At 41.0% G+C, this 19,476-nt stretch overlaps 1 protein-coding gene across 2 annotated transcripts in view; it reads left to right on the top strand.

Moving 5' to 3' along the window:
• Positions 1 to 18,211, top strand: part of COPA (coatomer protein complex, subunit alpha) — a 41,476-nt gene extending 23,265 nt beyond the window's left edge. The window contains exons 13-33 of one of the 2 annotated variants that reach the window (XM_012661879.1): positions 810 to 885; positions 2,796 to 2,878; positions 3,554 to 3,693; positions 4,260 to 4,345; positions 4,462 to 4,600; positions 8,995 to 9,157; positions 9,261 to 9,407; positions 10,178 to 10,367; positions 10,490 to 10,585; positions 11,764 to 11,852; positions 12,057 to 12,180; positions 13,338 to 13,427; positions 13,605 to 13,714; positions 14,223 to 14,300; positions 14,469 to 14,537; positions 15,096 to 15,232; positions 15,505 to 15,691; positions 15,780 to 15,890; positions 16,213 to 16,374; positions 17,031 to 17,225; positions 17,547 to 18,211. In XM_012661879.1, coding sequence (XP_012517333.1) covers positions 810 to 885; positions 2,796 to 2,878; positions 3,554 to 3,693; positions 4,260 to 4,345; positions 4,462 to 4,600; positions 8,995 to 9,157; positions 9,261 to 9,407; positions 10,178 to 10,367; positions 10,490 to 10,585; positions 11,764 to 11,852; positions 12,057 to 12,180; positions 13,338 to 13,427; positions 13,605 to 13,714; positions 14,223 to 14,300; positions 14,469 to 14,537; positions 15,096 to 15,232; positions 15,505 to 15,691; positions 15,780 to 15,890; positions 16,213 to 16,374; positions 17,031 to 17,225; positions 17,547 to 17,606 — 2,532 coding nt within the window. In that variant the 3' untranslated portion in view covers positions 17,607 to 18,211. Of the gene's footprint in view, positions 1 to 809; positions 886 to 2,795; positions 2,879 to 3,553; positions 3,694 to 4,259; positions 4,346 to 4,461; positions 4,601 to 8,994; positions 9,158 to 9,260; positions 9,408 to 10,177; positions 10,368 to 10,489; positions 10,586 to 11,763; positions 11,853 to 12,056; positions 12,181 to 13,337; positions 13,715 to 14,222; positions 14,301 to 14,468; positions 14,538 to 15,095; positions 15,233 to 15,504; positions 15,692 to 15,779; positions 15,891 to 16,212; positions 16,375 to 17,030; positions 17,226 to 17,546 lie in introns of both variants that reach the window. The other variant, XM_012661878.1, reaches the window with a different exon arrangement.
• Positions 18,212 to 19,476: the final 1,265 nt, after the last annotated feature.

The following is a 19,476-nucleotide window of genomic DNA, read 5'->3' on the forward strand; positions in this document are numbered from 1 at the left end:
CAGTGCAAGCTCAGAAGCTCAAACCAGGTAGGTAGACTTTAGTTGTCATAAACATTGAGCATTTGTAAACTTGTATCTCTCGTGAAGCTAACAATGTCTAAATTTAATGAAGTATCAGGATGAATGACCCAGATCACTAAAAGTGATTTGAGAGAATGTTTATGACTATATCTTGTGTTATCTTTATCCCTTTCTTTGGGTGAAAATAGAAGAACTGTGATTTTGAGAGGGAGCTCTTTTCAGTGGAGTTGCCTTCGGAGTCATCAAGGAGCCCTCCCCATGTCTTGCCATGCAATTTGCAAAAGAAAAGAAATAACATCCTAATTTTAGTGCCCTGGTGGCCAACTTAAAAAGAATGAAAACTTCTCTTTCTGCATATAACTTTTAATGTTTAATCTCAGTCTTTCTTTAATATTTAGCAGTCCCATATTCTCCTGGCAATTTTCTTTGATGTCTTTTTTTCAAGCAGAGTTTTAAGTTGATGAGTACTCAGGTGGGGCACTAGAATATCAGGGTCTTAGTATGTTAATTTGTGGAGAAGAGAACAATTCTTGCTTTCATTCAAATAATATCTGCATCTTTGGAGGTTAAGGAAAATAAAGTGGCATCAATGCTGAGTCCTTTGGCAAAGAGCCCTATAATTCTTAGATGTGGAAGGATTCAAATGCCCACTAAATGAAGGGTAAGAAAAGTATGGTTTCAGATTATTGTCTGTGCAATGGAACTGTTTTCTCTGTCCGAATAAACTGGTAAACTGGTATCTTGGATGCCTCTCACTAGCATTATAATTTCCCCTTTTTCCTCTACAGAGAGCCAGCAATTTAGAAAATAGTACCTATGACCTGTACACCATTCCCAAGGATGCTGACTCCCAGAACCCTGATGGTAAGGATTCTCTTTGTCTACCCCACTCTGCCTCCAGCTCTCCTCACCCACAGCATCACTTCTCTTCAAGTTTTTATACATTCCATCCCCAGGCCATTGCCACATCACTCATGTCTGTTGGCAGGTGCTGCTAACAATTGCATCAGAGGCAACCATGGTGTGAAATATTCATGTTCCTCCTCCATTTTATTACCCCAGCTAGATATATATATTTTATAATTTGGTTATTAGAAACTCTCCATTTTCTCTTTCAGCACAGCATGTTATCGTAGTTTATTGTCAACTGAGATGACTTTCACCCTGGTAGTTTCATTTATTTAAAAATGTGGTTCCAATCTTACAGTGTCTCATCCTGGGACTAGGGATTTATACTCTCCCATCCACGTCCAGATCCGATTTGCTTCCTTTTGCATGTCAAAAAGATGAGGCTGCTAACAGCCCCACACCCCACCTGGGATCCTAGGATCCAGCTGAGACCCCTGTGTAACTCTTCCATCACCACCATCCCTTACTGATATTCTTGTGATTAGAACTTGCTGACAAAACATGCTTAGAATGGGTTTGACTATTGCTTTTGCTCCTATCAGTGCATTTCCTCCAGTGGCTTTGTGGATATTGCCAGGTCAGAGGTTTATTCTTCAGATCCCCACTCTTATTAGCGTATTTTCATGATATTTTAGACCCCATCAACAAATTCCTGAGAACCATTTTACTAGCTCTGTTCCTTTTGCAGAGACCACTGGGTAATAACCAGCGTTCAGTTAGGTAATAACCATTGTTGGTAATTGACTTACTCTCTTTTAAATGTGATCATGAAGAGAGAAAGAAAACCTGTGTGTATTTAGTATCCATAAATCAAATTCCCCTTTATAAATTAGTCAGTTAAGCCATTTGTGACGAAATCATGTAATTTAGTCCCTCTCAACTCATCCCTTTGCTTTTCTCCCCATATTTGTTTACAAGTAATAGAGTGTAAAATATCTTTGGTTTTTTTTTATTACCACTTTTATTTTCTCTACTCCATTTCTAGGGGAAGGTAATAAAAGTACAGCCCAATGATGGGCAACAGAGAAGAGGAAGAGAAAAATCAAAACCTTAAATAGTATGGTTCCCTGGACCCTGGAAAAACGGGAATATTGGTTGTGATAATAATTAGTTTTGTAAATTGCCTGCCCACTCCAGGTGCCAGAGAGGTACAAGGCAAGGTTGTCCAGCATGTTCTGTCCACTTTTCTGCTGCTCTAATAGGCAAAAGCGTATTTTGATGCATTCTTCTGCTTATCTATCTACAAGTTTCCCAGAGAGTGGAGCATCCATTTCAAAATTCTAATCAGCCACTAAACTGAGGAACATTTTGTAAACTCTCTTCAGGGTGATAAGAATCTGCAATTGACATTTACAGAGCAACAGCTTGGTGCTAAATACTGCCCATTGCTGAGCTCGCTGTCAAGATTTAGTTAGCAGTGCTTTGCCCCACCCTGCCCTACTTGGAGGTCTGTATTTGCATGTTAAAAGCAGCAGAGCAGCTGCATCCTGGGGAGGGGGTCCTGTGACACTGACAGGCTGCTTGTTCTGCCACAGCTTGGCCAGGGAGGCCCTGCTCGTTAGCTTGATGGAGTGTGCTGTCTCCCAAGATGGGCAGCCCTTCTGCCAGTATGTGGTGTTAGCTGAAATGCAGCCACTTGGCCTAGAGAAAAGAGGCTTGGCAAGGGGGGAGGTTGGAATTTGGAGGGGACTGGTGGGGAAAAGTCACTTGACAATAGCCCCAGGTTACGGCTGAATTAGTTAGGAAGCAGCTGAACTGGCAAAGCCAAGATGGCAGGCAGCAAGACTGGCAGCTCCATGGCACCTGACTCTGTCACCTGCCAGCGGCTCACCACATGCTCCCGCCTTTGGTTTTGTTCTTCTCAGCCCCTGAAGGGAAACGATCCTCAGGCCTGACAGCCGTTTGGGTTGCTCGAAATCGGTTTGCTGTCCTAGATCGGATGCATTCGGTGAGTTAAGACTAAAAGCAGAAACTAATTCGGGGAGTGTAGTTGCAGTGGCCTATGTGTTGCAGAATAAAGAGCATCGTTTCTTCCTTTTCTCCCCTGGGTAGCTGTGATCTTCATGTATTGGCTCTACCTCTGTCCCTAGCCCTATGCCAATCCCCTTGAGGGAAAAAGGCTTTAAAATTGATGTGATTGGGTTGATGATCACTGTGGCTCTGGGCCTAAGAACCAAGCTACAGTCACTCTTGACTACAGGAACCAGAAAAGCATCAAATTTGAAGTGGATGGACTGGATGAGGAGTAATTCTCCCTTGTTCTACTACCTCCATGGGTACTTGAAATGTAGTAGGCCTAGCACAAGATAAGCAGTGCTCTCTCAAGAAAATGTTTAACAAAGTGTAAGCCCCAGAAGCGCTGTTGTCTCTGGTTGATTGAGGAACTCAGACTTTAGTTGAACTTTTCAGGATGTTTCAGTTGGGTGGGGAGAGGAGAGGTATTAAGGCTCTTGAAGACAATCTTGGTTGGAGTAGTCTACCTGGAATGGTGATTGACTTAGACAGGGGAAAATCTGCTCCGTAGTTTATTGAAGGTGAGGAACAATTACTGAGGGACATCAGTAGTTGCCATCATCTATGTACACGTTTCTTCTCTTAACCCCATCTTTAATACTCATTTCAGCTTCTTATCAAGAATCTGAAGAATGAGATCACCAAAAAGGTACAGGTGCCCAACTGTGATGAGATCTTCTATGCTGGCACAGGCAACCTCCTGCTTCGAGATGCAGACTCTATCACACTCTTTGATGTGCAGCAGAAGCGGTAATATGTCTGGTGCCCCTAAGCAGATGGGCATATAGTGGGGGAGAGTGTACATCTTTAATAGGGGATTTCTTTTCCCCAAGTAAGTTTGTCTTGTGGCTTGGCCACTTCTTATGCTATAACTCCAAGACTCTTTCTAGCCACTGTTTTTCCTTTCCACGATCACTCTCCATCCTGCACATACACGCTAGTGTTACAGCAAAGAAGCTTATTTGTCTGTTTTTACAGTACTTACCTGAACAAAGAGTGCTGTTGAGGCTTAGAATGAGGGTGACACAGAGATTAATAACACAGTTCCTGTACCTAAAGGAGCTTACAGTCCAGTAGTGAAGACATACACAAATCCTGAATAATACAGGGAATGAGGGGTAGGGACTTGAGGAAGGGGGAAGTTCACAATGTGAGCCACAATGTTTGTATCACTAAGCTACTATGTGGGGAATTTTGTGCGATATTACAATAAGAAATTGGGGTTTACATTAATTTAGAGGTGAAAGGATGGATGTAGGTCATAGCCTAAGATAAAGGAATCAGATCCATTCATGTTTGCCCTCTCTCTATGTCAGGACTCTGGCGTCCGTGAAGATTTCCAAGGTGAAATATGTTATCTGGTCAGCAGACATGTCACATGTAGCACTACTAGCCAAACACGGTAAGTCTTCATTATATCCACCTTGATGTAGAGACCAGTCCTTCCCTCCCCGCTCCCTGCCAGTGTATTGCACTCCCCCTATCCAACAGAGCACTCATGCCCTTTGCCTCTTACAGCCATTGTGATCTGTAACCGCAAACTGGATGCTCTGTGTAACATTCATGAGAACATTCGTGTCAAGAGTGGGGCCTGGGATGAGAGTGGGGTATTTATTTATACCACAAGCAACCACATCAAATATGCTGTCACCACTGGGTAAGTTAATTATCTGGGGTACAGAGTGGGAGAAGGCAATTTCATGAAATTACTGTCCTGTCTTGAGATGTAGGTAAAGTCCCCCATGAACTTTCTTCATGGAAACACTTTATCTGGCATATATGTGGTAGGGTCATCTGAACATTGTTTTCTCAACTATTTAAAAACTATGATGAAATATAACACATATGCAGAGAATTATGTGAATTATAAATATACAGAATAGCACATAAGTCATGTAGTGAACATCTGTGTAACTGAAGTCAAGAAATAGAACAGTTCTGACACCCCAGAAGCCCTTTGCCATGTGGTCCTTATTGATCACAACCCCTTTTGTTCCCACCCAAAAATAACATTCTGATTTTTATGGTTGATTTCTTCCTTGCTTTTCTTCACAGCTTTACCACCTAATGTGTGGGTTTTTTTGTTCGTTTTTTTTTTTTTTTTTTTTTTTTTTTTTGTGAGACAGAGTCTTGTTCTTTTGCCTGGGCTAGAGTGTCGTGGCTTCAGCCTAGCTCACAGCAACCTCAAATTCCTGGGCTCAAGCTATCCTTCTGCCTCAGCCTCCTGAGTAGCTGGGACTACAGGCATGCGCCACCATGCCCAGCTAATTTTTTGTACATATATATATATATATATATTTTTTTAGTTGTCCAGATCATTTCTTTCTATTTTTTAGTAGAGACGGGGTCTTGCTCTTGCTCAGGCTGGTCTCGAACTCCTGACCTTGAGCGATCCACCCACCTCAGCCTCCCAGAGTGCTAAGGATTACAGGCGTGAGCCACCGTGCCCAGCCCTAATGTGTGTTTTAATACAATTTAGTTTTGCCTGGTTTTGAACTTCACATTAGTGAACTCATACTGAAGTCATACAAAATATTTTGTATTTTGCTCATTATTTTGTTTGTAAGGGTCATCCATGTTGTAGCTCTAATTTATTTACTTTCATCATTGTATGATATTCCATTATGTGATTATACCATAGTTCTACTCTTCAGGAATACTTGAGTGAATCCTAGTTTTTGGCTCTTTTAAACATTCTTTTACGTGTTTTCTGGTGCACACGTACATGTGTTTCGCTAGAGTATATACCCAGAGTAGAATTGCTAGGCTATAGAGTATGTATATCTTCACATTTACTAGGCAGTGTGAAACTACTTTCCAAAGTGGTTGTACCAATGCATGCCTACCAGCATTGTATAAAAGTTTCTTTACCTGTCATCCTGACTGATACTTGGCTTTGTTAGACTTATTTTTGTCCATGTGATGGATGTGTAATGTTATTTCATTGTAATTTTATTTTGCTGTTCAGTGTTTTGTAGTGAGATTGAGCACTAGCCATCCTTCAGGGTATCCTCTTCTATGAATTTTGTTTAAGTCTTTATTTTTTATCTATTATTTTTATTAATTTGTATGATTAATATTTGGATAGCAGTCCTTTGTCAGGGCTATGTGTTACAAATATTAATATCCTCTGTAGCATGTCTTGTAATTTTCTATATGGTAACCATTAATGAACAGAATTTCTTCATTTTAATATAGCTGAATTTATGAATCTTTATCCTTTATGGATATTGGGTCTTGTGTCCTGTTTAAAAAATCATGATTGACTCCCAAAATCATAATGGCGTTCTTCTATATTCTCTTGTGAAAGCTTTATAATTTTTCCTTTTATATATAGGTCCGTAATCTACCTGAAGTTGATTTTTGTGTAATCAACTGTGTGAGATATAGGAGGCTAATCCTATGTTTTTCCATAAAGACACTCAATTGCCCAGCATTATTTATTGAAAAGACCACTCTTTTTCCATTTTTCTGTAGTCCCATCTTTGTCACACACAAATCATGTTTTCAGAAATGCAAAGATCTGTGATCTGTATGTTTATCTCTGCTCTAATTCTACAGTCTTAAATATTGTATCTTTATGATAAATTGTTACTTGTGGTAAAGCGGGTCCTCCATTCTTTCCCATTTTGTTTATTTTTCAAAAGTTGTTAGAGTTGTTTTCAAGTAAATTTTGCCTTTTCTCATAGAATTTTTTTTCACGTAAATTTTTGAATCAGCTTGTTAAATTCATACAAAGTAAAACAAAAAAAAAAAACCTTATGATTTCAGTTAGAATTACATTGAATCTGTATGTCAATTTGGGGCTAACTCATCTTTACAGTCTTTACAATGTTAAGTTTCCTAATCTATGAACATGGTATAGTAGCTCTTCATTTATTTAGGTCTTCTGAACCATCTTTTGATAAAGTTTTATAGTTTGCTCAATGGAGATCTTGCGTTTCCTTGGATAGATTTATTAGACACTTGATAGTTTTTTAATGCTATTTGTAAATGCATAGTATCCATTTAAAATTTTAATTTTTGCTGATACTTGATTTTATTTCAAGGACCTTGCTAGACTCATTAATTCTAGTAATTTATTTGCATTTTCTTTAGCATCTGTGAGTGATGACAGTCTTATTTCTTTTTTCAGGTACCTATGCATTTATATATTTTTTCTTCCTACACTGACCAGGATCTCCAGCTATGTTCAATAAATATGATTATAGGAAACAATCTTATCTTACTCCCCATTTAAAGGGTGAACTTTCAATGTTTTGCCATTATGTAAGCTTGCTGTAAATTTTTTTTTTATGGATATCCTTTATCTACTAAGGAATTTTTCTTTCTTTTTTTTTTTTTTTTTTGCTATTTACATTTGCTAGGAATTTTTTTATCATGAATGAATATTGAATTTTATTAGATATCTTTTTTGTATATGCAGTTTGAGTATCCCTTATCTGAAATGCTTGGGACTAGAAGTGTTTTACATTTCAGATTTTTTCCTGATTTTTGGAATATTTGCACTAGTGGTTGAACATCACAAATCTGAAAATCTGAAGTCCAATCTGCTACAATGAACATTTCCTTTGAGCATCATTTTGGCGCTCAAAAAGTTTTGGATTTTGGAGCATTTCAGATTTTGTATTTTTATATTTGGGTTGCTCAACCTGTATTAAGGTAGTCATATAATTTTTATCCTTTCATCAATATAATGAATTCAGTTAATTTTTTTTAATGTTAAATCAACATTATATTCCAGATATAAACCTAACTTGGTCATGATGTTTTTACCCTTTTCAAATACCACTAGTTTTAGGTTGCTATATTTTATTTAGGATGTTCACATCTCTATTTATAAGTGAGATTGACTATGATTTTCCTTTTTCTTTCTGTCCTTGTCAGGTTTTGCTATCAAGATTGTGTTAATTTCATAAAATAAGCAAAATAATGTATCTTTTTCAGTTCTCTCAATGAGTTTGCATAAGATTGGAATTATTTCTTCCTTGAATGTTGGTAGAATTTGCCAGTGAAGTCATTTGGGCCTGAGGCTTTCTTTATGGGAGGATTTTTGTTACCTGATTCAGTTTACTTAACAATTATTAGACTATATAGGGATTTTCTATTTATTTTTGAGTCAATTTTGGAAAATTTTATTTTGGGGGGAGTTTGATCATTTTAAAAAGTTACATCCTCACTCTGCAGGATCTACAGTGATATCCTCCTTCTCACTCCTATTACTGCCTTTTTCTTCTTTTTTCTTAAATTCCCTCATAAGAGGCTTATCAATTTTATCCAACTTTTGCCTTTATTGAACTTCTCTATTTTTGTTTTCTATTTCTTAATTTCTACTATTGGCTTTATTTTCTACTAAATGCTTTCCTTAGTTTAACTTTTAAAATAACAAAATTTTTGAGATGTATACTCACTAATTTTTAGTTTCTCCCAATATATGCATATAGAGCCCATTAATTTTTCGTATTTCTTCTAATACAGCGTATGCGTTTAAGGCTGTAAATTATTTATCAAGTATTGCATTAGCTATATTGGCAGTTGTTTTTTTTTTTTTTTTTTTTTTACCCCTTACTGGTTTCTCCTGAGAAATCAACGTTTTAAATTGTAATCTTTTTATTATCATTCAGTTCAAAATATTTTCTGCTTTTATTATTTATTTGTGTGTCAGAACTCTTCATACCTACCTCTCTTTTCACTTAGAGTTTATAAAGAAGGAGTTACCTGTCCATAGTGGCCTACTGATTATATATATCAGCACTTAAGAGTTAACTTTTAGGTCTGATTCCTATAGTCAGGTCTATTACTCAGCTCCTAGAATAATAGCTTACAAAGAAAGATCATATCATCTGCCCCATCATACAAAAGAATAAAATAAAATTTGGTGTTCAGTTCTCTCTTTTGAATCACTTCGTATCTATACTGTTGTTCAAATGGCACTTTACAGAAGGATAAAGAGAAGACAAAAGGCTATATCCTAAGTTCGTTCCATTTCTTCACAGGCTGGATTTTCCCTCTCACTTACTGAAAGTTGTGCCCTCTACCCCCTATTCTTAGGGACCATGGGATCATTCGAACTCTGGATTTACCCATCTATGTCACACGAGTGAAGGGCAACAATGTATATTGCCTAGACAGGGAGTGTCGACCTCGGGTACTTACCATTGATCCCACTGAGTTCAAATTCAAGCTGGCCCTGATCAACAGAAAATATGATGAGGTATGAACTGGGGATGCGTACTAGGAGTATTAAGAGGGGCAGCACTCTATTTTTTCCTGTAAGTGATCTCTACTTCCTGCCCTACCGCATCCCAAATGTCTAGGTACTGCACATGGTGAGGAATGCCAAATTAGTAGGCCAGTCGATTATTGCTTATCTCCAGAAGAAGGGCTATCCGGAGGTGGCACTGCATTTCGTCAAGGATGAGAAAACTCGCTTTAGTCTGGCACTGGAGTGTGGAAACATTGAGGTGAGAGGAATATGGTTATCATTCCCATACTGCTTTAGAGGAGGTGAGAGGGTTAGGGTAGCATTGGGACAACATTATCCTGGGCTTGCTTGTTTAGCCAGAATAATGAAATTTGGGATTTTTTTAGTTGTTGGGTTAAGCTATCTTCCGGCTATTTGCTCATCTCTACTTTTTCTTGTCTCTGCTTCTGCCATAGCATTTGTACCATTGTTGTCGTTCTGAATTCAGAACTTCTATGTTAAAAGCCAGATATCATGGAATTTGAAGATCTCATATTTTCTTAACACTTAATCTTGCTGACTGGCTACTTAGATAGAGTACCTATTAAGTTTTAGGGCTCAGAGTATACAGGCATTATTTTCAAAGGGGGAAAGCACTTAGGAAAATTGTTTTTTTTAATTATGAACCTCCTCTTTTTATTATTTCTTCTTTCTTTCCTAAAGTCCCTGTGTATCTTCAAACCTGGCAGGTAGGAAATAAGGTAGCTAAGCAAAAACTGGCCCTATGGAATCGGCAACTGCTAGGTGATTTTGTTGTAAAGTAACTTTCTGAGGAGGATAGTGTGATGTGATTCTTCTGTCCGTGGATCCAAAGGGGTGCTATTTGTTGATACGATTTTCAATAGAATTAGATTAAAAGCTAGGAGTGATTGAAAATATATGAATTTCCTTGAGAAATTTATTTAGAGGCAAATGCTTTGACTGCAGAGTTGCTGGTTTTGAGTCACAGTATCCTCCAACCCGTTAACACTGACCCTGGGGATTCTTTAGATTGCTCTGGAAGCAGCCAAAGCACTGGATGATAAGAACTGCTGGGAAAAACTGGGAGAAGTGGCCCTGCTACAGGGGAACCACCAGATTGTGGAAATGTGCTATCAGCGTACCAAAAATTTTGACAAACTTTCCTTCCTGTACCTTATCACTGGCAACCTGGAGAAACTTCGCAAGATGATGAAGATTGGTGAGGCCCCTGAAACTAAGGATGGGAAGAGGGGTTCTTAGGGGAAGGAGGAAGATGAATAGAGGATAGAGAGAACTTAGGAGAGAAGACATAACATGGTTTCTCTTATTGACTTGGTGCAGCTGAGATCCGAAAGGACATGAGTGGTCATTATCAGAATGCCCTGTACCTGGGCGACGTGTCAGAGCGAGTACGGATCCTAAAGAACTGTGGGCAGAGTAAGTATCTGTCCAGGACGCACCAGCTCCTTTGGGGCCTTAGGAAGTGTTTTCTCTTCATGTTGAGTTATTCTTACATAGTGGTGTGGGATTTGTCTTTATTGTGCATTTTTTCAGGAGAAACAACATGCTTCTGTCATGCTCAGATTTTCTTCAAAGCCAAATGGAGGCGCAGCCAGAATATTCAGTCTGGCCAGACACCCTTAGAAAAATAGTCGTTGGGAAGATAGGAGGTTTTAGAAGGCTTAGAACAGATACTCTAGTAAATATATTTGGTTGGAATTTTATTCCTTTACTTCTAATTCTAGAGGTTTCACTCATTATTTATTCATGTATACATTCAGAGGGTATTTTTTGAGAACCTGCTATAGCATTATATTAGCATTTGAGATACATTAGGGAAAAGAAAAGTGAATGATGTGGTTTGGACCAAGGTGCTATTAGTGGAGGAGTGAATAATGGTCAGATTTGGGATATATTTTGAAGGTAGGGTCAACATGATTTATTGAAGTACTAGATGTGCGATGTGATGGAGAGAAGTCAGGGATGATGCCAAGGTTCTCATTAACATGATGATGGATGTTAAAGATAAGCAACTGTATTAGTTATCTATTGCTATGTAACACCATTACCCCAAAACTTAGTGGTTTAAAACAAACATTTATTATCTCACAATTCTGGATATGGCTTAGCTGGGTATCTCTGGCTCAGTGTCTCTCATGAGGCTACAGTCAAGGTGTTGGCCAGGGTTGCAGACATCTCAAGGCTCAACTGGGGGAGAATCCACTTCCACACTCACTCACATGACTGTTGGCCGTCCTCAGGTCCTTGCTCTTTGTTGTCTGGGAGACATCAGTTTCCTGCCCTGTTGGCTTCTCCACAGGGCAATTCACATGACAGGTGGTCTCCCTCAGAGCAAGTGAGCAAAAGAGAGCACTCAGGATAAAAGCCACAGTCTTGGTAATCTAATCTTAGAAGTGACATCCCATCACTTCTGCCATGTTCTATACATTAGCAGCTAGTTAGTAAGTCCAGCCCCCACTTAAGGGGAGGGCATTACACAAGAATTTGAATTTGAATGCCTGGAGGCAGGGATCATTTGGGGTTCATCTCAGAGCTGCCTACCACAGCAGCATTCAGTGGGTGTCCCTGTACCACAAAGTCTGTTTTTTCTATAGAGTCCCTGGCCTATCTCACAGCTGCTACCCATGGCTTAGATGAAGAAGCTGAGAGCTTGAAGGAGACATTTGACCCAGAGAAGGAGACAGTGAGTCTTTATTTACATATTGTTTCTGATTACAGGATTAACTCTGAGGTCTTGGGAACAATTTAAAACTATAAATGTCACTCTCCTACCTTGTTACTGGGGAAGGCAGAGAAACACATAAGATCAAAGGAAACTCTATAACTTTCCCTACATGATTTCTGAGAGCTGTTTGCTTTTTGCCTCTTTTCTTCTGCTGCTGTTCAGATCCCAGACATTGACCCTAATGCCAAGCTGCTTCAGCCACCTGCACCTATCATGCCATTAGATACCAACTGGCCTTTATTGACTGTGTCCAAAGGATTCTTTGAAGGCTCCATTGCCAGCAAGGGTAAGTGCCCTGTTCTGTCATAGCATTTTTGTTGTTTGTTGTTTTGTGAAGAACTGTCCTAGAGAGTACCATTAGCAATTAGTTTCATCTGTCTTTTTTTCTGTGTGAAGCCTCATGGAGCACTAAAATGCCAATCAGAGTTATGGCGCAGTCTTAAAAACTAAATAAAATCATTTTGAGATCATTAAAGAAAATTGGGAAAATAGGGGGGAAAAGCAGGGATGCCCTACTACCACTGATAACTTCTGTTAATATTTTGGTGTATTTCCTTAGGTTTTACCATGTGTATATAGTCATAGTCTCTGTTCAGTATTTTATCATTCATGACATAAATCCTCAGCTGCTGGCTGGGTACCGTGGCTCATGCCTGTTGTAATCCTAGCACTTTGGGAGGACAAAGCAGGAAGATCACTTGTGGCCAGAAGTTTGAGACCAGCCTGGGCAATAGTGGGAGCCTGTCTCTACAAACAATAAAAAATTTAACCAGATATGGTGGCACACACCTGTAGTCCCAGCTACTTGGGAGGCTGGAGCAGGAGGATCACTTGAGCCCAGGAGTTTGAGGTTGCAGTGAGCTGTGACGATACCACTGTACTCTAGCCCAGGCAATAGAGCGAGACCCTGTCTCAATTAAAAAACAAAACAAAAAAAACCTTCAGCTACCTCTAATTCTGTTATTTGGCAATATGCAGATGTGTGCTACAACCCTCCACCACTCCCCTCCTTACTCTCCTCCTGTTTTCTTGGACGTGTCTCCTAATTCACTTCTCCTGAATAAGAGCCTAAACAGACCCTTGGGCATTTTGTGCCCAGCCCTGCTCTTTCCTCTGTCTCCTCCACCTACTCTATGTTGTGAAGCCCTGCGAAGCTATCAGGAAGAAATTTGAAGAGGCTGATAAGTAAAAAATGGTTTAAGGGACAGTTTTTGGTAACATGAAGGCCAGGTGCGTCCATTTCTCTTATATTCCCTTCCTCTATGAAACCTACTGCAAGTTAGCATAACATATACTACAAAAATAAATGACACATAAAAATAATAAGTGGGTAGAACCTTGGTACCTGATTTTGAAAGGATGCAGCTTGCCTGCAAAGAAGGCCATATCTCAGAATCTCAGATTTGCTGGGCTGTAACAAGCTCCTTTCTGTTCCTCCCGTAGGGAAGGGAGGAGCACTGGCTGCTGACATTGACATTGACACTGTTGGTACTGAGGGCTGGGGAGAGGATGCGGAGCTGCAGCTGGATGAAGGTAAGAGTGCTGTTTTAGGACTGTTCTGGGAGATGAACTCCCTGGAACGGGACTGGGTTGTGGGACAGTTCTACAGGCTTCCAGACCATGAAGCCAACGAGGATGCCGACATTTTGCTTCATTTGGCTAAGATTGTGCCACTATCCAAATCTATTTTGAGTTTGATTTTCCTTACAGAAGGGTTTGTGGAGGCCACAGAAGGTTTGGGGGATGATGCTCTTGGCAAAGGACAGGAAGAAGGTGGTGGCTGGGATGTAGAAGAAGATCTAGAGCTCCCTCCTGAGCTGGTATGTGGAATTCTTACCCTTGTGAGGTTCTCGCCATTCCTCCCTGTGGAAGCCAGTGGCCTTATTATCCCCCACCCCTATCCTGAGGACTCCAAAAGGAAGGGAGTCTAGACCCTTCTTCTGATCTGATGCTTATCTCCCATTGAAAGAAGGAAGAATGAGAGTCAGAGGCCTTATCACTTCCATCTATCCTGATATACCGGAAGAGCAGGGGATCTAGAACCTACCTCTAATCAGACGCTTTTGTCTCATTTGAAAGAAAGAAGAATCAGGGTTGTATAAGCAGTAGCTTGTGAAAAGGCAGCAAGCTTTTTGTCTTTCCTTAAATCGGAATTGAAGCTTTTGCTGTGTCATTTTGTCACTAGTGAGGTGGCTTCTATTTTGGGGATCTTCTCCCACAAGTACCATACCTCCCCAACAGAGGCAGGGAATAAGGTAAATTGTTGTGTTTTAGATTCTTTTGTACAAAATGGCTTAAAAAATGACTCAATTTTTGTTTTTCTCCTAGGATATACCCTCTGGGGCAGCTGGTGGGGCTGAAGATGGGTTCTTTGTGCCCCCAACCAAGGGAACAAGCCCCACTCAGGTAAGCAGGAAAACACAGCCCTGTGGGGATGAGTATTTCAGAGCTGGCTAATACTTGATTAATGTATAAAAAATGTTGGATATTTTTGTACTATAGGTGTGGAGGAGAATAGTTTAGGAAGAGAAAGGGCAAAATTTCACTTGGCTTGGGCTTTTGGTTTCTTGTTAGATCTGGTGCAATAACTCTCAGCTTCCAGTTGATCACATCCTGGCAGGCTCTTTTGAAACAGCCATGCGGGTAAGTCTTCTTAAAGTAATCTTGGTTCTTCTTCTTGGGTGTGCCTAGCTCAGGGTCCCAGGGAGAGGATTGACTGATTCTAACCAAATGGAAGTGATCCTACTCAAAGGGCAGAGGTATATAATCATCACGGAAGCCCTTGGTCTTGGTTAAGTATACCTACCTCATAAGGTCTTCCTCTTGCCTGCTTTCCAGTTGGCCTAGCAATCTGTTAAGGTAGATCCTTCAGCCATCTTCCACCCATTTCCAGCTCACATCAGTGAAGTTAGCACCCCTTCCTGAATAGGTGTACGTTGGAACACTAAACCATGTATTATAATAAAATTAACAACAATAATAGCAACTGCAACAACCACTAACATTTATTCAGTGTTCACTGTGTGCCAGGCACTATCCTAAATATTTTATAGGTATTATTAAATGAGGTAGGGTCTTATAATTAAGTGTATTTTACTGATGAGGAAACAAGTACAGAGAAGTTAAGTACCTTGCCTAAGGTCAATCAGTTTTTAAGTGGCAGGGCCAAAATCCTTATGTTTCTTTCCTTCTGTGTCCCAGCTCCTTCATGACCAGGTAGGGGTCATCCAGTTTGGCCCCTACAAGCAGCTGTTCCTACAGACATATGCCCGAGGCCGTACCACCTATCAGGCTCTGCCCTGCCTGCCTGCCTTGTATGGCTACCCTAATCGTAATTGGTAAGGCTCCTTGCTTCTTTTTTCCATCTGTTCCAAGTTTCGGTAGATACTTCACATGGTAGCCTCAGTGACACAGAATCATCTCAGAACCAGGGTTTCCTAGTAGGAAAAAATCTTTGGTTTGTTATTCTATGGGGTTTGGGGTTTATACCTACTGCCATCCTATCTCCAGCTAATTTCACAGGATGATGGCTATGATGATGTTTGGCAGAAAAAGAAATTGAGTCCTAGTTGGCTGCTGACTATCCTCCTTCCTACTTTTCCCTTTCCAGGAAGGATGCAGGGCTAAAGAATGGTGTACCGGCTGTGGGCCTGAAGCTTAATGACCTCATCCAACGGTTGCAGCTGTGCTACCAACTCACCACAGTTGGCAAGTTTGAGGAGGCTGTGGAAAAATTCCGTTCCATCCTACTGAGTGTGCCACTTCTTGTTGTGGACAATAAACAGGAGATTGCAGAGGTAGGAGGAGTCTAGCCACTGTGCCAGTCCTGGGCATCCACATCCCACATTGTCTCTCTTCCATTACCTTCCTCTGCCCTCTCTCCAGGCCCAGCAGCTCATCACTATTTGCCGCGAGTACATTGTGGGTTTGTCGATGGAGATAGAAAGGAAGAAGCTGCCCAAAGAGACTCTAGAACAGCAAAAGCGCATCTGTGAGGTAAGATCTATGGGACTGTGTGCATTACAGAGGCATCCTCCCCTTCTCCCTCCATTAGGTCTGAATTCCAAACCCAGATGTGTCTCTGGGAAAGAAGAGAAATTTGGGTCCATTTCTGCTTGGAGAGGCTACATTTCTTCACCCTACTTCCTCATCTCATCAATCTTCCATAACTAGGAGGACTCTCCTAGTTATGGAGGGTAACTCTGCTTTATAGCTAGTCCTATTGTTGTGTTTTGTTTTTTGCATATGTAGCAGCTTAGAAATGACCTGTACCAGCTGTGGCATGAGCCTGGCATGTATTCCTCTTTCTATCCACCAGATGGCAGCCTATTTCACCCACTCAAACCTGCAGCCTGTGCACATGATCCTGGTGCTGCGTACAGCCCTCAACCTCTTCTTCAAGCTTAAGAACTTCAAGACAGCTGCCACCTTTGCTCGGCGCCTGCTGGAACTTGGTCCCAAGCCTGAGGTGGCTCAACAGGTAGGTGGGAACTCTTTCAGTGACCACAGGAGAACCAGATCTTCTCTTACATGGAAGGAGCAGACCAAAGTCCTTGCCTCTGAAACAAAGCAATGTATAATATTCAACCAAAAAAGCCAACAGAATGCCATCCTCTGTTTACTTACTGACATAGGTGCTTCTTTTTGTTCCTGGAAACTGAATCAGTAATTTATTCATAGATGCCACTGGCGTGAGAGTGATCTACAACATAGAAAAGGCTCTACTGCACCTGAAAATAACCCCAGCCTTATCCTTAAGCTCCAGATATCCCAACACAACCACCACTAACCGTCATATACACATCCTATTACTTGTGCCCTCCAAAAAGCATTCTTCTTGGGTGATGAAAGCCTGTTTTAACCCTTTCTGGGCCTGACCCTGATAATCCCCAGACCTGGTGGAAGAATGTGAGTCTAGATCCATGGGTCCACTTTAGTATCGAGAGGGGGGAAAGCTTGATACAACAGGAATGATGACTGTTAACTATTCACATACATCCTGTACAGAGGTTGGGACCTGTATCCACATAATACAGTTGCATCTCACATCAAAGGAACTACCAAACCATGGCGATGAGATCCTTAGAGTTGTGTGCAGTTTTCTGTCCTCAATAAAACACTCCATCCTTCCCCTAGACTCGAAAAATCCTGTCTGCCTGTGAGAAGAACCCCACAGATGCCTGCCAGCTCAATTATGACATGCACAACCCCTTCGACATCTGCGCTGCATCTTATCGGCCCATCTACCGTGGAAAGCCAGTAGAGAAGTGTCCACTCAGCGGGGCCTGCTATTCCCCTGAGTTCAAGGGTCAAATCTGCAAGGTCACTACAGTAAGTACTATCCTCAAGAAATATATCTAATTCTACCTCCCTAAGAGATGAGAAAAAAGGAAGAAATTTAAGAAAAAAATATCTAGGATGTTGAGGGAAGAGGAAAGAGAAAGCATGATGGTCCTTTTTTTCTCTTGTATTTGCCCTTAGCTCCATTGAGGTGTGACACTAGAGAAAGCTAGAGCTTCTCCCCACTGCTCTTTACCAATCAGCAACAATTATACCCATCTACTGTGCTTATTAAGGGGTATAGAGAATAAACTTTCTAGGGTTCTTAACCTCATGAATCTCTAATTTGTTCCTCTGTTTCCTCTTCTGCAGGTGACAGAGATTGGCAAAGATGTGATTGGTCTAAGGATCAGTCCTCTGCAGTTTCGCTAAGGCCCCCTTTGTGGGTGTGGGTCAGCCACCGTATGTTCCCCCCAGAATGTGTTAGTCTTTATATCCTCCTTCTAACACCACTGCCCACCCACCTACCCCCACCCCGACCCTGCAGCTACCCTTTAGATTATTGATATTTGGCTCTTTCTGCCCTAAAACCTAGCATCATTTTGTCTTCTTCTTTGGCAAGTCAAAATGTCTAAACTTGACTTTTGAGGACATATCTTCTGAAGTTGACTACAGTTATGGTCAAAGTTGGCCTCTCCTTTCTCGCTTAGCTCCTTCAAGGAACAATTGAATACTCTATAATGGACATATGTTTAGTAAATTCCTTAGTATTTATTCCTCCCCTCCCCACCAGCTTTGTTTCCTTTCTACTAGAGAGGAGCAGGGTGTAATAAATAAGATGCCGTTTTTGACTCAGCCATACCAACTCTTAGTCATTTCCCATTTTCCTTAGGCATTTAAACTCCCAGGTAGGTATCCTCAGTGTACCCAGAAACTTAAGGTCTCAGAAGAAATCATTTGGTTTTCCAAAATGCACACTGCTTGTACATAACCACTTGCTATTGAATTGCCCTTTACAGCTGTTCTCGTATTTTGTTTCTCACACTAAATAAATTTCTACAAGAGCTTCTTGGCTTGCCATTTATTTCCTGGACACACTCATATTCCTGTTCACCTCATGCAGCTGCCCCACCAAAGCAGATATCTTTCTCTCAGTAATTTTTTTCTTTTATTCTATTTTTTTTTTTTTTTTTTTTTTTTAGAAACAAGGTCTTGCCATGTTGCCCAGGCTGGTCTCAAACTCCTGGCTTCAAGCAATCCTCCTGCCTCAGCCTCCCAAAGTGCTAGGATTACAGGAGTGAGCCACCACACCTGGCACAATAATTATTTTTAATTATAAAATAATATCCACTTTTGGAAAAGGAAAGAAGCACATATTTTTCATGGGCTATATGTGAGGCATAGACCTAAACTGCTGTGAGGATGATAGAAAGCCAAGTAGCTCCTCTATTCTGTTTTTTTTTTTTTTTTGAAACAGAGTCTCACTGTGTTGCTTGGGCTAGAGTGCCGTTGCGTCATCCTAGCTCACAGCAACCTCAAACTCCTGGGCTCAAGTGATGCTCCTGCCTCAGCCTCCCGAGTAGCCGGGACTACAGGCATGTGCCACCATGCCCGGCTAATTTTTTCCATATATTTTTAGTTGTCCAATTAATTTCTTTCTATTTTTAGTAGAGACGGGATCTCGCTCTTGCTCAGGCTGGTTTCGAACTCCTGAGCTCAAACAATCCGCCCGCCTCAGCCTCCCAGAGAGCTAGGATTACAGGCGTGAGCCACCGCGCCCAGCCTCTATTCTGTTTTTGATTGCAACCTTCCATCTGTTGCTAGTTGTAGCCAGTATTTATTGAGCACCTACCATGTGCCTGTCACTGTTCTTGATATTTTACATGTTTTATATATATATGAATAATTAGTACTTTATGTGTATTACAATGATTACGTTGGCAATAGAGTATCTTGCTTGTCATACTAAGAATAATTGGAGTTCAATAGGTAGCAGGAGTGCAGAGTGGACCCCCCAGAGAACACTGAGCAGTCCCACCTCTGCTGCTGGCCTAGTTACCATCACACATCAGAAGGAGCCATAGCTGCTGCAGCTGGCCCCAGTCACCATCACTGCAACCATGAGCAGTGAGGCCGAGACCCAGCAGCCACCTGCCACCCCTTCCCCTGCGCTGCCAATACCAGGCCTAGCACCATAGGCAGCAGCGGAGGGAGCAGTGGCCCAGGCGGCCTCACTTCAGCAGCATCTGCCAGCGGGGACAAGAAGGTCATCACAACGAAGGTTTTGGAAACAGTAAAATGG

This window comes from Propithecus coquereli, unplaced genomic scaffold (genome assembly GCF_000956105.1).
Source record: "Propithecus coquereli isolate 6110/MARCELLA unplaced genomic scaffold, Pcoq_1.0 Scaffold74, whole genome shotgun sequence".
In the NCBI taxonomy this organism is placed as follows: domain Eukaryota; kingdom Metazoa; phylum Chordata; class Mammalia; order Primates; family Indriidae; genus Propithecus; species Propithecus coquereli.